At 55.8% G+C, this 18,867-nt stretch overlaps 2 protein-coding genes across 2 annotated transcripts; one reads left to right on the plus strand and one right to left on the minus strand.

Moving 5' to 3' along the window:
- Positions 1 to 401: 401 nt before the first annotated feature.
- LOC102400172 (serine protease 50) lies at positions 402 to 5,890 on the plus strand. The gene is made up of 6 exons (XM_006071577.3): positions 402 to 696; positions 773 to 967; positions 2,271 to 2,433; positions 3,408 to 3,691; positions 4,879 to 5,045; positions 5,520 to 5,890. Exons 1-6 carry the CDS (start codon positions 417 to 419, stop codon positions 5,748 to 5,750), a joined length of 1,320 nt encoding a protein of 439 aa, XP_006071639.3. The 5' UTR covers positions 402 to 416; the 3' UTR covers positions 5,751 to 5,890.
- A 1,161-nt stretch (positions 5,891 to 7,051) lies between these two features.
- TMIE (transmembrane inner ear) lies at positions 7,052 to 16,158 on the minus strand. The gene is made up of 4 exons (XM_006071571.3): positions 15,643 to 16,158; positions 12,328 to 12,445; positions 8,667 to 8,816; positions 7,052 to 8,363 (listed from the first exon to the last, which is right to left on the minus strand). The coding sequence occupies exons 1-4, from the start codon at positions 15,736 to 15,738 to the stop codon at positions 8,257 to 8,259; spliced, it is 471 nt and encodes a 156-aa protein (XP_006071633.1). The 5' UTR covers positions 15,739 to 16,158; the 3' UTR covers positions 7,052 to 8,256.
- Positions 16,159 to 18,867: the final 2,709 nt, after the last annotated feature.

Consider the following 18,867-nt stretch of genomic DNA (forward strand, 5'->3'; position numbering starts at 1 on the left):
TGGATCTGTAAGGGAAGGGCATTTGCTGAATGGAAGTTGAGGGTGGGGGGTGGGGAACAATGCTTAAAACTATACACTCTTGAAAAATCGTTATTGAAAACACTTCAATCTGCTTAATTTCAGTACCCTGGGGCAAGGCCCCACTGTAGTTACCAGACTGAGGGGCAGAAGGGACCGCTTGGAAATCCCGGATGCCAGTCCCAGGGGTTGGGCCTCCATCTCACCAGGTAGGGATGGGAGTGGGATGCCAGAGGAGGTGCAGAAACTGGCGGAGGTGAGGTTAAGGGACTCCAGGAAACTGCTGGGCCAGACCTCCTGGGAATGACGTCCTCCCAGGAGGGCAGAGGCGTGGCCAGAAGCCAGGCAGTCCTGAGCCACCTGCAAGCCAGAGGGTGACTGGGACACCAGAAGCACCAATGCAGGGGGCCACTGGGGGGCGCCCGCGAGGCCGCGGATGCCCGCGCCCACCACACCACAGAAAGCCGTCGCCGGCCGCCAATGGGGGGCGCCTTCGTGGGGCGGGTCCCGGGAGCGCTGTAGCGAGAAGAGCGCCGCGGCGCAGTCGCTGTTTCCCGCAGATGGAGTTCTGGTGTGAGCCGCCGGCCAGCAGGCGCGGCCGCCCACGCCCTGGGACGTCCACCCTGGCCCTGGCCCTTGCCTCCGCCGGGCTCCTGCTGCTGCTGCTGCGGCCCCTGGGTAAGGCCCGCCCCCGCCCATCCCCCGACCCCCTCAGATCTGGCCTCCACTTCTGATTCTCTGCCTCCTTCCACAGGTTGCTTGGGCGCTGGCGACAGCCTGGGGGCACTGTCCACGGATGTCCCCGCAGACCCTGATGCTCCATGTGCCCCCAGTGCCACCTGTCCCTCGGGCAGACGTCGCTTCCCCCGGCAGGTCACTGGTGGTAGCCCGCCGCCCAGTATCTCGCAGTACGCTACTTCTAAAGCCTCCCACAGCGAGTTCCTTCCCCGTGAGTACTGTGGCCTCCATGCGGGAGGAGGTGCCCAAGCAGCCTCGAGGACCTTAAGGGACAAAGGAAGAAGGGGCAGGGAGAGAGAGGAGACCTTCCTTTCACTAGTGCTTACTGAGCACCTATTGGTGGAACCTCCCATGCTGCTGAGGTAGGAGGCAAGGAAGGTCGGGGGAGCCTGGGGCATGCTGTACATCCTGCCTTCCTGAATGGCCGGTAGGGACAGCATCTCTCCATCGGACCCAGGCCCTGATCCAAGCTCCCAGCCAAGGCCTCTGGGGGTCTCTAGCACCGCTTTCAGGGAGCCTTCCCTTGTGTGTTTGGGGGCACATCCCTAAGTGTTCTCTCTAGCAGTGCCTTCCAAGCTGGTTGAAGTAAGTCCCACATAAGGAATACTTCTTATCCTGGAACTCATTGCTCAGAATTTAAGTGTCATGGGAAGTCTCACACTGAGGACCCCGCAGCACTCCGCGGTGCATGCTGCCGTTCCCTCTCTTGTGTTAGCCTTTACAGCTGCGGGTGATGGCCTACTTACATTGATCTCACGATCTACTAGTCCATTTGGAACACCTAGGAGTGGGTCTGCTGTGGTGTTGGATACGTGCCTCTTCAGTTGAAAGAATTTTTCCATAAAAGCTTTTCCAAAGTGGCTGTACCCGTTGACCTTCCCTTGAGCAGTGAGTGAGCAGTCTGGGGCTGTGATCCTCACCAACTCCTAGTATCAGGGACATTTAGTTTTGCCTGGCAGGTGACGGTGAGCAGAACGTCACTGTGATTTAAGTCCATGCTCCCCTGAGAACTAATGGGGCTGAAGAGCTGCATTCATTGCTGTTGGGGTTTCATCCTCAGATGTGTGTGCGTTCATGCACAGTGCTCATTTTTCTCTTAGGTCATCTGCTTTTCTCTCACTGAATCACAGGAGGAGGGTCCTAGAGAAGGAGGAAAGGGTCTTTTTGGTTGAAGTAGGGGAACCAGATGGAAACACAGATGAATTTGTGAAGGGCCTAGCCTAGCCAGAGCTTAGGCATGCTTGACCAGGACAAAGGAGCCAGTGATGCCCAGACTGGTCAGCCCTGGGACCTGACGTGAGGGATGCCTGGGGGGTGCTGAGGCCCTTCTAAGGCTGGAGACCCCAATCCTCATGTGAACAACACCATTATTTGATGACCAATGAAGAAGGAGAATAGTTGGATGGGTGCAGGCCAGCTAGAGTGGTGGGAGCTGAGGCTGAGGAAAGGGAGAGCTGTGAGATGCAGCTGGAAAGGTCCACTCCTTATCAAGCTCCTTGTACTTCCCTCCTCAGCCTGCGGCTTCTCCTATGAACGGGACCCCACCCTCAGGGATCCGGAGTCCATGGCTCGGCGGTGGCCGTGGATGGTCAGTGTGCGGGCCAATGGCACACACATCTGTGCAGGAACCCTCATTGCCTCCGAGTGGGTGCTGACTGCAGCCCACTGCATGACCGAGTGAGTCGGGGCCTAGACAGACGGGTGGAAAGTCATATGGAGCCACCAGGGCCTCAGTCATTCTGCCAGCTGGCCCATCAGTGGCAGAACCCCATAATCCCAGCCTCACTCCAGCTCCTAGCAGGGTGGAGCTGAGTCCTGTAGATTCCTTCCTAGGAACTGGAGGCTTGCTCCCCTCATCTGATCCCCTAGTCCTGTGTAGTCGTTCCACAGATAGGAAACGAAGACTTGCAAAGCACTGTCCAGGTCTCCTTCCTCCTGTGCACAGAAAGAAGATTCTAATTCTTCTGTTCCATACCCTTTGTTTCACTTATTCCTTCCTTCATTCAACCAGTAGCCTTGACAGTCTTTTAAGCCAGGCCCTGGCCTGGGCACTGGTAGCAGAAGAGGGCTGCAGCAGTCCTGTCAGGTTGCTGGGGAAGACAGACAAGAATATAGATGCTCACAGTCTGGTCAGTGTGGGGACAAGAGAGCAGGCGTGCCTGTGTTCTGGAGCCAGGGGGCGACCCGAGGGTCACATCTGGCTATGAGGGCTGGCCAGAGGAGAAGTGATTTCCATGCCTAAGGGACACACTGAGAAAGAAAGCTAGAGGGAGGGTTGGATGATTGCACAAGACCTCTGTCACTTCTGGGACCCAGCATGGGTTACTGGACAGAGTCTAAAGTTTGGAACCAGAGAAAACTGGGTCCACATCCCAGCTCCACCACTTGTTAGCTGTGTAGCCTTGAGTCGGTCACTTGAGTCAGTTTCCCTCTCCATAAACTGAAGGGTTGTTGTCAGGACTGACCACACAGTGTCTGTGTGTGCAGGGCCCCATTCACACCTGCCCTGAGGAGTGGGCTTGGGGACTCTAAGCAGGTGGGTGGCTTGCCTGGATTTGCTCAGAGTACAACAGTGTGGTGGAGTTTAGGGGGGTGCAGGCTGGTGTGGGGTTCCTGGGACTAATGGAGGACTCCCCTTGCCCTTCCCCTAGGAGTGACGTTACCTATTCAGTACGGGCGGGGAGTCCGTGGATTGACCGGATAACGAAGACTTCCATCGACACACTGGCAAAAGAGGTCATTGTGCACAGCCGTTACCGAGCCAGTCGGTACTGGTCCTGGGTTGGCCGGGCCAACGACATTGCCCTCCTCAACCTGGTTCGGCCACTGCAGTACAGCAAGTATGTCTGGCCCATCTGCCTGCCTGGCTTGGACTATTCGGTGAAGGACTACTCGCTCTGCACTGTGACAGGCTGGGGACTCCCCAGGATTGATGGTGAGTCGGAACCTTCCTACCCTAGCAGGGTGGATGGTGTGGGATAGAACCTGGGTGCAGGCCAGGGTCTACCATGGACAGGTATTTCTGAGACGCCTTCCCCAGGGAGCCCACCACCCCTCTCCTGTCAGACTCTTATCTCTTTTTCCCTTTGAGGGTTTCAGCAGTGAATGTATCTAGGGGACCCAGATTGCCCTTGAAACCTTCAGGCCCAGGTCAGGGTATGTAAACAGGCCATCCCTGAAGGCATAGTGGGCACAGAGTGATATCTTTCTGTCTGCACACAATCCTACGGCATCATGTTTTGAAGCAGAACAGGCAAGGCAAGAGGACAAGGGGTCTATGTCTGTAATAGGGTCCCCAGAAGAGCCATGCATCTGGCTACGGGCAGTCTGCACCCAGAAGCTGGGAGTCACCGAGGGTTCCCCATGTTTCCCCCTACCTCAGCAGTGGCCCTCAATCCCTTATCATCCCAGTTTAGGAGCCCAATGAGCAGGAGTGTTGTCCCAGGGCCATCCAAGGGCCCATTTCCTTAGCCCAGGAATGTCCATCCTCTTCAGGGAACCCCTGCCCCTTTCCCACAAGAGAAGTGTTCTTCCCTGTGGTCTCATAGAGCCAGCATGCCTGAAAGCACCCAGGATCTCCAGCCCAGATGGGGTGGCTTTTTGTCATCCCTGCCATGGCCTGTCTGGTGAATAGTTGGGAACGGCTGGAAGTCACCTGTCCCCCGGAAGCTCAGACTTAGGGACAGACACACACTTGTGAGACTGGGGAGGGGAATGAGGAGTTCCTGGAACCACAGAGGCGAGTCTGGGGAAGCTCAGGGGAGGAAGAGGCCTTTTAGGAAAGCTTGAAGAAAAGGCAGGATTTGGACCTCAGGTACACTTGGTAGGCTTTGGGGATAGAATTAATGCAAAAGTCAAAATGCCGAGATCAGAATGGACTTGATGGATTGGACTCTGCCAGATGTGAGATCAGGCCCAGCAAAGCCAGATTTTGGGTAAACTGCTCCAGCGTCTCTATATTGAGGGGGCTTTTGGGAAGCGTCTGGAGTGGTAGGTGGGCTAATCCTGGAGAGATCTCCAGGGCTGCTGTGTGGCAAGGAACAAAGGGAGGATGGGCATGAGGCCAGTGGCTGTGGGCACGAGCTAAACAGCCAAGCCTGAATGGGGGCCCCTGTCCCACAGGTCAGTGGCCCCAATTTCGAACCATCCAGGAGAAGGAAGTCACCATCCTGAACAGCACAGAGTGTGACAGCCTCTACCGCAGGTTCTCCAAAATCCCCTCTCTGATTCAGATCATCAACTCCCAGATGATTTGTGCAAAGGACGTCGACAGGGAAAAATTCTGCTACGTGAGCATCTCTCGCCCTTGCTCATTTGCCTCTAAGGGCACCTGGCCAGAATTGGGGGAGGGGCACAGCAGAGGCAGGACATGTGGGGAGGAGAGAGGGGCCAGGGATGAGCAGGGGTAAGTGAGGAGGAAGATGAAGGAGGGGAAATTTGACAGGAATGGAGAATGGGGGGAATGAGATGAGAGTTGGGGAGAGAGAGATGGGGAGTGGAGATGGAGGTTGGAGATGAAGGAGGATGGGAAGGGTGGGAAGATGGAAGGTGGATGTTAAAGAGATGGGGGATGGAGAGAGATGGAAGGTGGAGCCTTTTAAGGAAGGTCTCCTGGGTCAGGACTTCGAAGGTACCTCTCAGCTATAAGACACTTGGAGGCTGCGCAGAAGGTTTGGTGAGGGCACCCTGCTTGTTCCTGAGCTGGATCAAGTCTCCTTTGGACCACATGTGGCCTCCCTTTTGTTCCCCACCCCTCCCCGCAGGAGATAAGTGGTGAGCCCTTGGCCTGTCCTGTGCAGAACATATGGCACCTGGTGGGAGTGGTGAGCTGGGGCCCAGGCTGCAAGAAGAGTGAGGCTCCGCCTATCTACGTCCACATCTCCTCCTACCAACAGTGGATCTGGGACCGCATCAGCGGGCAGACTCTGCCAGCCCCATCCTGGGCCCTGCTCCTGGCACTCCTGATGCTCCTCAGCTTCCTTGCTGCCCTCTGATGCTCTGCTGTCCCTGGGTCTGCCCTCTCTTGCCCAGGCCCCTCCTCACCCTCTTGTCTAGAATGCTGCAGGCGCAGTTCTCAGCCCTCACAGGCAGGGGAGAGATTCGATGTTCAATTAAATGGTTCTCTTCCCCATGCCTCCTCCTTCCTGGGCCTGCTGCAGTGGACGATGAGAGAACAGGGAAGGGGTGGGATGCGTGGCTCCCGGCAGTTGATACTGCAAAGTGCAGAGCCCCAGCTCCATCCGCAGGCTCGGGGTGGCTCCCGCAGAAGGTGGAGGGAATGTGTGGGGATGATACTAGGGTCAGATGATTCAGGGCCTAGAATGTACTGCCCAGGCTCATTCTGGGGCTGCCAGGACCCAGTGTGAGGCTGGGCCTAAGGTTGCAGCTCTGGGCCGCGGAGGTGAGTGTGTTCTCCTTGACTTTGACCCATCTTCTGGCCTGTGGCTGGAACATACTCTGTCATTGCCCTGAAGCACTGTAGTTAACTTTGACCTTCCAACCCTGTCCCCTGCCTGGACTTGGGGCAGATACCCACTCGGATCAGACATTATCCCCATGATTAGCAGATATGCCTGTCCTTAAATGGCTAGTGGAGACCCAAGTCAGAGGTCAGGGAGGCAGCTGGTAGGGGAGATGTGGCCCGGGCCTGGACTTACCCCAGGCATTGCCAGCTGCTTCTCTGACTTCTAGTGGCCCCCGCTTCCCTGGGCCTCTGCTGCGAAGCCAACAGAAGGATTCTGGCTTGTATCAGTAGAATGGTCTTTGCCAAAACCATATGTATGAGACGCCTACAGGCTGGACCTCTGGGCAGAGCCAGGGTTTCCACATGGTGACCCAGTGAGTACTCAGCTTGCACAGCAGGGCTTTCTGTAATCTCTGCCCCACCCCCCGCTGTGGCTCTAAGACCCCGTGCTCCTTCCCCCATGTCAGCCTGGTTCCCTTGCCTCGTGTAATAATGATTTGGGTCCAGGCTGGAATCCAGGCTTGACTCCTCTGTGTCTCAAGCACCCATCTATTGACACCAGGAAGTGGAGCAGAGGCAAGCACAGAACAGGCAGCTTCCTTCTTGGTCCTGATGCCCTGCCTCAGAGCTGAGCCCCACTGGCCACAGCTGACCCTCTTCCCCTTGGCCCACCACCTCTTCCTCCAGCTCATCTGAATTCAGAATGGGAAAAAAGTCAGGAAATGGAACGACAGCCTGGCCTTCACTGCCTATCACTGATCACTGTATCGCCCTCCACATAAATGCTCCAGGGACGGGGTACCTGAGCAGTCATCTCAGGTCGCTCGGGTATGAGAAGGCACTCAGCTTTATTTACAAATCTCTGCAGGCTGCAGAGGCAGCGTGAGCTTTGCCAGCAGCTCTCCCCAGCTTGGAAACCTCCAGTATCTCCTAAGTCTCCAGCCCCAGGTCTGAGTTCTTCAGGCGATGTTTGCAGCCATCTAGATACCCCTCTCTGCATGTCCCCTCCCCAGAGATCCAGTCCACAGGTCAAGTTTGAGCCTTCACCTTCTGGTCAGCAGTGCTGTTTCAGGAATCGTGGTTGAGAGCAGAAGAGGAAGCCGTGCTCTTATACTCAGCAGGTGGAAGGTTGGCTGCTACCTCCATCTCTAATTGCCCCCTTTGGTGGTCTCCTGGGGCCCTCCCACCACAGCTAAGCTTAGAAAGGGCCCCAGAACAGCCTCAAGTCCCCATTGGGTTATCAAATATTCCCTGGATTCCCAAGTTGGGTCCCAGGTGCCAGCTGTCTTCTCTTCTCTCTCTGGTCCACTGGCCTCAGCCTTTTGCACCCCTGGAGCCCCCAGTCCTGAGCCCTTGGGCCTCAATGCTAGGCCCTCCAGCAGCCTCAGCTACATCACAGTAAGTAAGACAAGTACGTCCACTGCCTGGAGCTTGGTATCTGCTGGTCTGGGGGTTCTGCCTCTGGTCCTTCTCTGCTTGCTGCTCTGGGCCAGAACCCATGCCAGACTTGGGGCAGCCCCTCACCAGCACGGCTGCTATCCAGCCAAGTCCGAGAGCCTCCTGCTGCCCCTGCTTCCTCCAGTGACCCTCTCCCTCCTGTGGGCAGCCTGGTGTGGCCTCACATTGGCCCATCAAGGCCGGCCATCCCCTTCCAGAAGAAAACCCACATCCCGTCATGCCTTAGCCACAGCTGTTCCTGGCAGAAGAGGAGACAGAGGCATGTCTGGGTGGGTAGAGGCCACTTTGCATCTATAGAGGGACAGGGTCTACAGACCACCTCTGCTGAGCCCCATGTGGATGGGGTGAAGGGAGCTGGCGTCCAGGCCAGGAGGTGGCACACCTGGTACAGTTTTGCCCTTGCTCCTGTAGGCTCTAGGACAGGGTCCTGGCCCCTGCAACTCCCTCTCTACAGGGCGAGGGCTCTCTGCAACCTCCTGGGTCCATGTGTGAGCTTGGAGTCTAAGATGTCTGGACTCTGGCAGGACCATGAGCCCCAGGGCTGGCCAGCCCCAGCCGCCACCTCCAGAAAGCTCTCCTCATTTCTCTCCTTTCTTCTTCTTGGCCTCATTCTTCTCATCCTCCTCTACCTTGATGGCCACTGTATCCACACTGTCCTTCTTCTTCTTCTTCTTCTTCTTCTCCTCTGTGGAATAGAAGGAAAAGGGTTCAACGGGAGTGAAACAGTGTCCTAGGACCCACACCAGAGCCTCCCAGTCCCACCCTTCATTCCTTTTTCCTTCCAAACCACTTCTACCTGCAAAATAGCTTCATGTTTTCCCTGCCTCACTCTGACCCATTTCTTTGCTCTGATCTCCAGAAACAGGGATGAGTCCCCTCCCTGAACCAGGTGAAGGGGAGGAACAGGGCATTCTGGGTGGAAGGATCAAGGAAATGGCCAGTCTGGCAGGGTTGGGGGTTTGCGGGACTGGGGGCCAGGCCTGCTCACCTCCAGGGATTTCTGTGAGCTCGTTGAGGGGCGGCACAGTCTCCAGTTTGTCTGTGTACATCTTGGCTGCCTTTCGCTGCAGATACCGGGCTTCAATCTCCTTCCGGGTTCGTGGCACGCGACAGTTGAAGACACAGCAAAGAGTGATAACTACAGGGAGGACAGAGCAGGCTTGGCAAGGGCCAGAGCTCAGACACCCCAGGAATGGCACCCGAATTCCAGTCCTGTCTCCATCTGTCTATGTGTGTCTCACCCAAGAGTCTCTTTCAGGAGGTTCCACATTTTGACAAAACCCCTGTGGGCTCTGAGATTTTCAAAATATCTTTCCTGAGCAGGGCTGGCTTTAGGTAGTAGGCCTATTCTCAGAAAGGCCTTGTGCTTGGTGTAATACTCTGCTGTCACTTTCTTGAAATTCTTAATAATCTTTGGACAGGGATCTCATATTTTCATTTTTCACTGGTCCCATATATTATGTCAGTGATCCTGGCTTGTTGGGCGGGGGCGAGGGGGGGGTCTCTCTAACTAGATTGAGAGGTCCTGGAGGGTAAGAAGTAGGCTACACCATGACTCAAGCTACAGCCTCCTGGAGGGTGTCCTGTACTTGCAGCCCAGGCCGCTGGGCTCCTGGTTCATCCTAGGTTTTCCTCCCCAGGCTCTTGAGAGGACCTCAGACCCCAGAGGACAGGCTGCATCCTCCTCAACCTCCCTGAGGACAAGCCAGGGCTCCTCCTGGCTGTGAGAGCCTGCAGGAGGACACAGACCTTGCCCTGGGGCGTTCACCTCAGACAGAGTTATTCCAGGAGTGGTTTTCTGGCTCAGGGCGGCTGTGCCCACGCAAGCTGGGCCAAGGCATGGAGCTGGCCTGTCCAGGACGGGCAGGGCAGGGCTGCCAGGACCTGGCTGGACTGAGTTTATTTTTCTAAGGCCCCCAGTCTGACCACCTTGGCCCCAGCCTCAGGGGGAGGGGACAGAGCTGCTTCCTATTATAAATCAGATGACCAGACATAACTTCCTGGCAGACTCCTAGAGGCAGGAGGGCCAGGCAGGACAGGCCAGGCCTCTTTTTGGGGAAGATAGATCAGACCTATGTGGCCTGGGCAGGAGCACCCTTTGGGGTCATCTTGTGCAACCTCGTCAGCCAGTATTATGGCCCCATTGAGTCTTCCCCAGACTCACAGAATGAAAAAAAAAATGAATGAGATGGTTTCAAAGCTTTTGCGACTCGGACAGGACTCCTGAATGAATGGACAGGGTGTCAGTAGCATCCAGGAACATACAGTGGGGGACAGTCGTGTGAGGGCCCTAAAAGTAGGTCTGACTGAGCACTGCTGCCCAGGGATGGACCCAGTAGGCCCTTCTTACCCACAGACCTGGCCTCTGGTCACCTCCAGACTCCTGTATGCCAGAGGTCCAGGGTTGGTCCCCCACCCCCACCCTACTAGCTTGAACCACCTCTTCTAGTTACCCCATCAGGTACCTTCTCAGGACCATGCCTGGGCTCTCAGTAAAGGCTGGTCCCAGTCCCTCAGAGCAGGATGGAGGCCCTGGCCCTCACTCCGGACCTGTCCCACCCAGCCTGGCCTGCTTACTTCTCTTCAAAGTAGAGAAACAAAGTTTCTTAGATGGAGTTCCAAGCCCAGGAAGAGGCTGGGGATAGGAGTCCCCAGGCTGGCAGGGAACTAAAGAGGCAACCCATCCAACTCCATCCTATCCACAAGGTTGTGGGGATGATGCTCCACTAGCAGTTGTACTACCGAGGTCCAAGCAGACAGAGAAGTGGGAAAAATGTTTCCTCCCCAGGACCCAGGGTCTCCAACTCCCTAGAGCCCTGCATAGAAGGTAACAAGTGCTGACTTGTTACTCAGAGGCCTTTGGGACTATCCCTTACCTTTTTCAGGAAATAGGGTTAGAAATAGAAGTCAGTCTGTGTAGTTGAGGTCCAAGTGCCTCTTTGGGCCTGACACTGCAGCTTTCCTATGTGGCCCTAGGCACTTCCACCATCTTGGGCCCAGCAGAGCCCGGGAGAAACCATTGTGTGTCTTGAGGCCCCATGGTGCCCTCAACCCTGCTCCTCGGGGTGCCCCTGAGCTGCTCTTTGGACCTGTACCCTGGACTGCTCCTGTGGCCCCTACAGGCAGATTACCTCCCCTAAACCTGCTTCTTGGTACTGGGGGGTTGCTCCACTCTCTGAACACCTGGCTGGGGCTGCAGCCACATCTGTCTGTCCGTGGGGCCTCCACTCAGAAGCCTGACTGATATCAGCCTTGGCTAGAACAGAAGGCAGCCTCTTGCTCACCTCCTCCTCCCACCCTGTGAAAGTTGCTTAGTCGTGTCTGACTCTTTGCGACCCCATGGACTGTAGCCTGCGAGGCTCCTCTGTCCATGGAACTCTCCAGGCCAGGATACTGGAGTGGGTAGCCGTTCCCTTCTCCAGGGGATCTTCACAACCCAGGGATCAAACCCAGGTCTCTAGCATTGCAGGCGGATTCTTTACCGTCTGAGCCACCAGGGAAGCTCTCCCACTCTAGCTGTGAAGACAGTGGGGGTGAGGGGTGGGGTGGAAGGGCACTTCTGGTGCTAGGAGAAGCACATGCAAAATTGATGTCCTTGTCTCCCTTGGAGCCCCTACATCTGGGTGGGCCCTTGTGGTCAGCCCTGCCTTCTGGGGAACCTCATTCCAGGATAGCTCCTGCTAGAACTTAAATGCCCTTGTAGCCCCTGAGCCAGGGTGCACTCAGAAACCGTCTTAGAGGGGTTATCTGAGACCTGTGTGGAGGCCGTTTTCTCCCACGTCCACCCCCACTGTACCTCTCTCCAGAATGCCTTGCTAGCTGCCTGACACAAACTGTCACCCATCCTATCCGTCTACAGCTTAGAGGACCCCTCCTCCACGAAGCCTTTACTAAGGGAGTGTGTTCTTTCCCTTTACTGCCTGCGCCCCCCTCCTCCCTATGGTCTGTGGGAACCTCTTTGTACCCTGGTGGCCTCTCCCATCCATTTGGCATTTCTCAGCCCCACTTTTCTCAACTCCAGACCCCAACTCTGGAAGGACAACTGAGAGGAGCATCCCAAACTGGCTTCTGTTGCAACTTCGCATAAAGCAACTCCCAGATCCAAGACAGGAAGGGCGAGGGTGGGGGTCTCCTGTTTTTAACTGAGGTGGGTGTGAATCATTCCAAAGAAATGGTATTTGACAATGCTGGGTTTGCAGCCTGGGAGACGCATCTGCTGGGCGTCTGGGGAGCTCTGGTGCTGAGCTGCAGCCAAGGGTGGCCTTGTTGGGGCCCCTGGGTGTGGGTGTTTTAAGCTAGCCAAGCTGCAGGAAAAGCATGAGGAGGCCAGCGATAGGGAAAAATGACACGTCTTCGTCCTGGTTCAGTGGAGTCCCCTGTAATTACCATAATTGCCATGTGGCTGCATCCCCCGTCGGGCAGAATACTTCAGGTCACCACCAGCCTGTCAGCCCTCCACAGGGACTTTGTGTGGATTAGGAGGTGCCAGAAACCACAGAGGGCCTCCTGTGGGCGCCGGGCCCGCTTGCACTGCCCGGAATTGCTGCTCTGAGCCTCTGGGGGGTGGTGCTAGGGGGTAATGGGGTGCTGTGCTCACACTATGGTGTGGCAGTGGCAGGGGGTAGTAGAGGGGGGCAGCTGCTACTTACTGATGGACAACACGAAAAGCGAGAAGATGCCCACCACGTGCCACAGACGCATGTCCCAGAACACCACTGTCTCCTTGGTCAGCGGGGGCGGCTTGGGCTTGGGCGGGGCTGTGCTGGGCTGTGGGTCGGGAGAGAGCAGAGTGAGACAGGCAGAAGCCAGGGGCTGGGACTGGACTGAGAGAGGCCCAGGTCTCAGCGAGGACTCACTAAGTCTGAATCTCCCAGGATCAAGGGTCTTAGACATTCATAACCAATGCCTTAGACCTTGGGACGTTCCAGCCTTAGAGCAAGAGAAGAGGGCAGAACCCAGAACCATGGAGCTGGGAACTTGGGAGTGTGAGGGTAGTTAGTGCTTGGGGAAACCGAACCCAAGGGGCAAATGTGGATGGTTTGTTTCAGTCAGGTTCAAGGCCCTTTCTCTCCTCCTGCTCCAGGCCTGGGCCCCACACAGGCAGATGGGGTCTCAGGACCAAGGCCAGAGACAATGTGAGTCCTGTACTGCCCCGCAGTATTTTTTCCTCATGGCCCCCTGGTGTGGGATAGGGTGTGGAACAGCTCTCAGGGCTTCATGACTCTCTTACTTGACCAGGATCCCCACCAGGTGGCTTCAGCAGTTGCCTGTCGTACCTGAGTCACCTCCTCTGACCAGAAAGCTAGGCCAGAATCCTCACCAAAAAAAAAAAAAAAAAAAAAAAAGGGACTAATTTGTCTGAAGTGCAGTAGCGACACCTGGAGGCCAAAAGTTGTAAGCACGGCTGGAGCGATCATGAGCACTGCGCGCCACTTCCCAGCTTCCCAGTGCCACACCTCCCTGTCCTGGGGTTCTGAGGAAGGAGATAGAGTCATATCCCTCTCAGCCCCCCAGGTCAGGGACACGGCCCTGCTCTGGAGGGTAGCAGCGAGACCTGTCCCTGACCTGGGAGGCTGAGAGGGATATGACCCTATCTCTGTCATGGAGCTTGGCTGAGGGGTATGGAGGGGTACTTGGAGGGAGAGGGGACCCCCCCTGGGGCATCAGTGCAACGCCTTGCCCCTCGATTAACCAAAGAAGGACAGGCAAGAGGAGTTTCTTCCAGCTCTCTGGAAAGGAAAGGCAACCCATAGCTCAACCGTCTGTCCAGTCTTTCCCCAGGTCCGTAAGCCTGGATGGAGCACCTACCAAAAGCCAGGTACGTCTTCACCTTATAGACGCCACCCCTCAGCCTGTGCTGGGGACACATGGAGAGGACCAGCAGCCTGTCCCAGGTAACCAAGGAGGTCTAAGTGCCCAGGACTGGTACATGATTCCCAGCTCTCTCCTCTTAACCAAGGTGAACTGGGGTAGGAGCCTTCTTTCCTTTAGTCCTCAGTTTCTCCATCTGTAACTTGAGTGGAATGGTTCCAGGGGTCTCTGAGAGGCTTCCTACACAACCTGAGTGGTAAAATGGACAAGGAGACACCCTTCCTCAGCATCATCCCAGGGGCCTGGACCCATCTGTGGGGTCAGACACGTGTACGTGGGGTCTGGCACATGTGTGTGGGGTTGGGGCTGGGCACTGTGGGTACAGGGCACATGTGGCTGGAGTACACGTGCCTGTGGCTGGGCACACATCTGTAGCGTCAGGGCTGAGGTCTGGGCAGTGGCAGGGTTCCATGGTTCTGAGGATCAGTGTGTTGACCCAGCTGGTTGTAAGACTGGGAGATTCTGGGGGCCATGGTAAAGATCTCAGACTCAGAGCTTGGGCAGCCAGGGGCTCACTTCTGACACATTCTAGACACACTGATAGGGCCTTGGGTAGGGGGAAGCAGGTAATAGTCGGGCATCTGTTTGTGGTGGACATTGCTGGGAGTCTGAACTCTGAAGCTTGGGGGCCTGGTCTCCATCAGGACTTCACAGGCTAATTGGAGGGTGATGCCTGTGGGTAGGGTGGGTGGTACCATGGACCCCAGCCCCACTTATCTTTCTGGCACTTCCTTGGATCGCCTGGGCTCAGCCAGGCCCTTGTTCAGGCTGTAGGCGGATGGTAGACAGAAGGACTCAAAATGCAATTTCCCTTGATGAAGTGGGAGAAGACGTTTTCCTGGGGACTGAGGGAAGAGTCCTTGACTCAGATCTGAGTCGACCCCCTCTGTCAGGCTTCTCCTACACCCAGACCAGCTCAGTTTCTGCACCTGAGGCCTCAGGACAACTGGTGGGGGCCTAAGTGCACTCCATGGGGCTCAAGCCAGCCCGACTCCCCTTACAGAGACACCAGAGCTGACATCTGACTCCAGCGCAGCCTTCTGATCACACCCCCTGGTCAGCAGCAGGCACAGACTAGCATGGGGGTACAGGGCTCTGTCCCCATATACCTCAGACCCACTAGTTCAGGGGTGTGTCCCCTCAAACCCCAAAGATGAGGCCCTGTCCTCCCTCTCCCATCCTGTTGCCCAGCACCTGCCTCTTGCGGGTTCTCCGCGGTGCTTGACTATCTCGTGCACTTCTGCTCTCTCCACTCTGCCCCTGTCTACACAGGTTCCTACCCCACTCTTCCCTGGCTCTACCTCTGGCCTTCTCCCTCTTGCTTGCTGCTCTAGAATCCTGGGTCTGGTCAGCCTCATCAGCTCCCCTTCCTGGCTCAGCAGGAATGGGGTACAGAGAGGCCAGCCAAGGGGGCTGCAGATGGCCCCCACCCTTCCCTTTCTGGCCAGCCTCTCAGCCATCCTTTTCACCTCGTCCTGGACTATCTCAGCAGCTCCTTCCAATTCTCCCGAGTGTGGGCCCTCTTCTAATTTATTCTCCTTCCAGTCCAGGACTCATCCTGATTCTCCTCTGCTCAGACACCTTTGCTAGCTCCCAGTTATCATCAGGACCAAGTAAGACCCTGAGTCCCTGGGCCCTGCCCTGCCTGCCCCTCCCTGCAGTGTGGAGTCAAACTCAACACATGGCTGCTCTGCGAAGGCTGTCCTCGTCCCCCTGCCTCCGCCCCCCACCTGCCCACCTCTGGACACCAAAGAGTAGAGTACAGGGGCTGAGTGCCCCCCATCAGACCGTCGCTGATGCCAGGCTGTATCTCCAATCAGATTGGAAAGTCCTAAGGTCAGGGTGAGTCTCCCCCATCAGAATAATGTTCCTGAGATCGGGGGCTGTGCCCGCCCATCAGAGCAAGGACACTAAGACTGGGGCTGAGTCTCCCTGCATCCTGGAAGCGCTTGGGATGGACTGTGTCTCCCCATTAAGTCAGGTCTCCTAGGGCAAAAGAAAAAGAAAAACCAGCTTCCCGTCAGAAAGGCACCGCCTGGCTCTGCCTGGACGGTGACAGCCACCCCGAACCCATCCGCGCCGGCCCACCTCACCTCCACCAGCTGCCCGGCGACCCCTGCGAGGCAAACCCCCAGGGCGGCGCCGCCCAGCCCCCAGAGGAGCCCCGCGCCTCGCCGCGGCCCCGCCATCTTCGCGCGCTCCGCGCTGCTCCGCCGCAGGTCGCAGGTCCGGGGAGCCGAGGGACGCCGGCCAGGCTGCCTTGGCCGGGTGACTGCCCCTTAGGCAGCCGGCGCTCGGCACTGGCGATCTGGTCGCAGGCAGGCTGCGAGTGAGCATCATTTATTCATCGTCGGTGTCCGGTTCCTGGGCTGCCAGCCCCTGCATCACTCCGGGAGGAGCGCCCGCCCCACTCCGGAGATCACACTCCAGACTCCCCATTCTCCGAATCCAACCAAGACCGACACTGGGCGGGAGTGGGTGGGAGGGGGGACAGGTTGGGGTCAGGTCCTTGGACAACAGGTTCCCCCCTTCCCTTCCCCACTCGGGCCTCAGTTTATTCATTTGGGACAAAGGGAGGGGCTGGAATCTGCTGATCTAGGAGGCCCTTCCCATTCTGACGTTCTGAATTTGAAAAACCGTACTGGACCCAGGTGGGGTGGGGGGTGGATGGCTTGACAGGCAGGTTGCTATGGTGACAGGCGCTCAGGGATGTCCTGGGCTTTCTGGGCTGGCTTCCTGCCCAGAGGCAGCTCTGGTCACCCTGGACACCAGAGCAAGGGGGAGGGTGAGGGGGAACGGGATTATATGGTCAGAGCAGCCAGCAGCGGGTGTGATAGAAGGTTCCTGAAGGAGTCAGCATCTGTGGCCCCACAGGACAGGGTGAGCTCCCCCTGAAAGGGCTGGAAGACCATGTTCTGTTTCTGATCTTCAGCGTCTGCCCCAGCCGGAGCTCTGACTCTCACTCCAGTCTGAGCCATGACCCTGACCTCACACTGAACCTGGCCCACACTGCACTCTGGTCCTGACCTCAGAGTGAGCCTTGACAACCCCGGGATTCAAGGAGGACTGGAGGAGCTGTGGAGACATGGGGAGGACTTTGGAAGAGAAGTGGGGAGGCCTGTGACAGAGAGATTCCTATGGTCCATCCTCCCCCTTCTCTCTTTCCTTCTTTTGTGTTTTATTAATCTCCCTGCTGAGCACTAGAGAAGCAGCCAGGTGTTAGACCCCCGCATTCCTCATCCCCAAGGACACCAGTGGAGACCTGTGCAGGCTGCGGTGCTTTGGGCCTTGGGCCTGCTGTTAGAATTGGGAACCCTGTAGATACAGAGCCTTTATGGCTCCTGCCTGGTGGTGCCATGTAGATGGGCAAGGACCAAGGCAAGCTGCAGCAGAGAGGAGAGGGCCAGCTGTAGATACCTACAGGCATCAGGGCTGGGACATGCAGGGCAGGCAGGAAAGTGGGAAAGCCAGCAGTGAACCATGATGGCTGTCCCAAGGGGTCCATCGAGAAGACCCTTGACAGTGGCTGGCAAAGTCTGGGGACTGAGTAGGCTGGGTCACCTCATCCTCCCCGGGTTTTTCCCTCATCAAGCAAACAGAAACTTCACTGAAGCCCAAACCACTTGCTGTAGCTCTCTGCCCACCATTTTGACCAACTAGGGAGGTTACCCTTGGGTCATGAGGTCAGAGAAGCCTTGGTTGGATTGGGCTGAGGTTGGTGAGCCTAACAGTGGCCTTGGGTAAACCGTTACTCCTCTCTGCTTCGATGTCCTCATCTAAGGAATGGAGAGGGCAAAACTCTCATCCCAGGGCTGATGGGAGGATTATATGATCTAATAATTGTGGGAGTGATGAGTACAATCTGGTTTGCCTTGATGGGATGGCTCAGCCCAGGAGGGAAGTGTGTCATTGCTTCTTTCCATCCAAAAAGTAGGGAAAGCCCAATGAAGAAATCTGAAAGGGAATACAATCATGTGTGTCCCTGAGATGGCCACTGCTCCAAGTGGGCTCTACCTCTCCTCAGGCTGTTGAATACAGCTGAAATCTCACTGTAAGCCATTTATCAATATACCTTTTTCCCAGAGGTTGTTCCCAGTACAACATCCTAGATCCCCACCTTCCCTAAACACAATGTCAGTACTGTCATGCAGGCTTTGGAGTCAAATGGACTTAAAATAACAATGTGGACCCGAAGGGTTAGTGTAGGTTTAAGCTTTAATAACCTCAGAAGTATAAAGCTATAAACTTACAAGAGACCCCATTTGAAAATTTATTTGAAGTTCCTTTTCTGCCTCTGAAGATGACAAAACATGACCAAAAATTAGTTATCCAAAGTTCACGATGAAATCAGCTTAAAGAAGATATGTGATGAAACTTTCAAATTGTTTTTTATAAGTTTGAGCTTTATATTTTATAACTTCTGAAGTTATTAAAGCTTAAAATGAAGACTTCTGGGTCATGTTCCTATTGACAGCTGCGAGCCTTCGGTGGGTTAGTGAATCTCTCTAAGCCTCAACCCTTCATCTGTAAAATGGGTATAACTACAGTATCGTGGCACCCGCACATTACAAACCTTCAGTAAATGCAAGTCACCATCATTATTGCTATCGTTGTTAAAGGCAGTCTGAAATTACACTGTATAAAACCCATGTAGAGGAAATTCCCTGGTGGTCTCTGTACCTCCTCTGCAGGGTGTACGCGTTCAGTCTCTAGTCAAGGAGCTTAGATCCCACATGCCCTGTGGTGCAGGCAGAAAAACAAACCCCCAAACCAAGCACAAATCCTCAGCTATACTTTATCAGTTCCCTATTCTCGAATACTTGTGTGTTTCCAATTCTCCAATGTTAAACACCATGGTGAAAGGAACATCCTGAAAGTTAAAGCTTTTCCCACCTTTTTACTCCTCTCCTCTGCTTACTTGTGAGAATTGAAGCCTAGGGAGAGGTTGTGTCCTACCTAAGGTCACTCAGGAACTGGGGCCTCAAACTCAGTTTTCAGCTTGTAATCCAGTGAGCTCTGCTCACTGTTCAGTACTGTTTCTATTTCTGAGGGGCCACACATACTCTATGCTCCACTCCCAGTTGGGCCCATCAGGTCTGGGGAAACAGAGCTCTGGACCCCTAAGCTCTCCAGCCTGGCTTCTCTGAAAGATAGTGTCCCCCTATACATGGTGGCATGAACGCTGGCCTGCAGAAGCCTATTTGTCCCTTGCGTATTATTTTTAGCTCCTGTGGGTTTCCTGTAGGGATCCAGTCCAGCCTCTAGGGCCTCTGGGTTGGAAGCTGTGGGCAGAGTCATTTGGCAGTGGCCAGGGGACC

This window comes from Bubalus bubalis, chromosome 21, assembly GCF_019923935.1.
Source record: "Bubalus bubalis isolate 160015118507 breed Murrah chromosome 21, NDDB_SH_1, whole genome shotgun sequence".
Lineage (NCBI taxonomy): Eukaryota > Metazoa > Chordata > Mammalia > Artiodactyla > Bovidae > Bubalus > Bubalus bubalis.

Bases quoted from the DNA above. Each gene is read 5' to 3' on its own strand.
- LOC102400172 (XM_006071577.3), top strand. From the start codon at position 417: ATGCAGGGGGCCACTGGGGGGCGCCCGCGAGGCCGCGGATGCCCGCGC. The intron at 697-772 runs GTAAGGCCCGCC...CTCCTTCCACAG, and splicing joins GCTGCTGCTGCGGCCCCTGG to GTTGCTTGGGCGCTGGCGAC. The intron at 5,046-5,519 runs GTGAGCATCTCT...CCCTCCCCGCAG, and splicing joins ACAGGGAAAAATTCTGCTAC to GAGATAAGTGGTGAGCCCTT.
- TMIE (XM_006071571.3), bottom strand. From the start codon at position 15,738: ATGGCGGGGCCGCGGCGAGGCGCGGGGCTCCTCTGGGGGCTGGGCGGC. The intron at 12,446-15,642 runs GTGAGGTGGGCC...CCCGACCCACAG, and splicing joins TCGCCGGGCAGCTGGTGGAG to CCCAGCACAGCCCCGCCCAA. The intron at 8,364-8,666 runs GTGAGCAGGCCT...TCTATTCCACAG, and splicing joins GCTCACAGAAATCCCTGGAG to AGGAGAAGAAGAAGAAGAAG.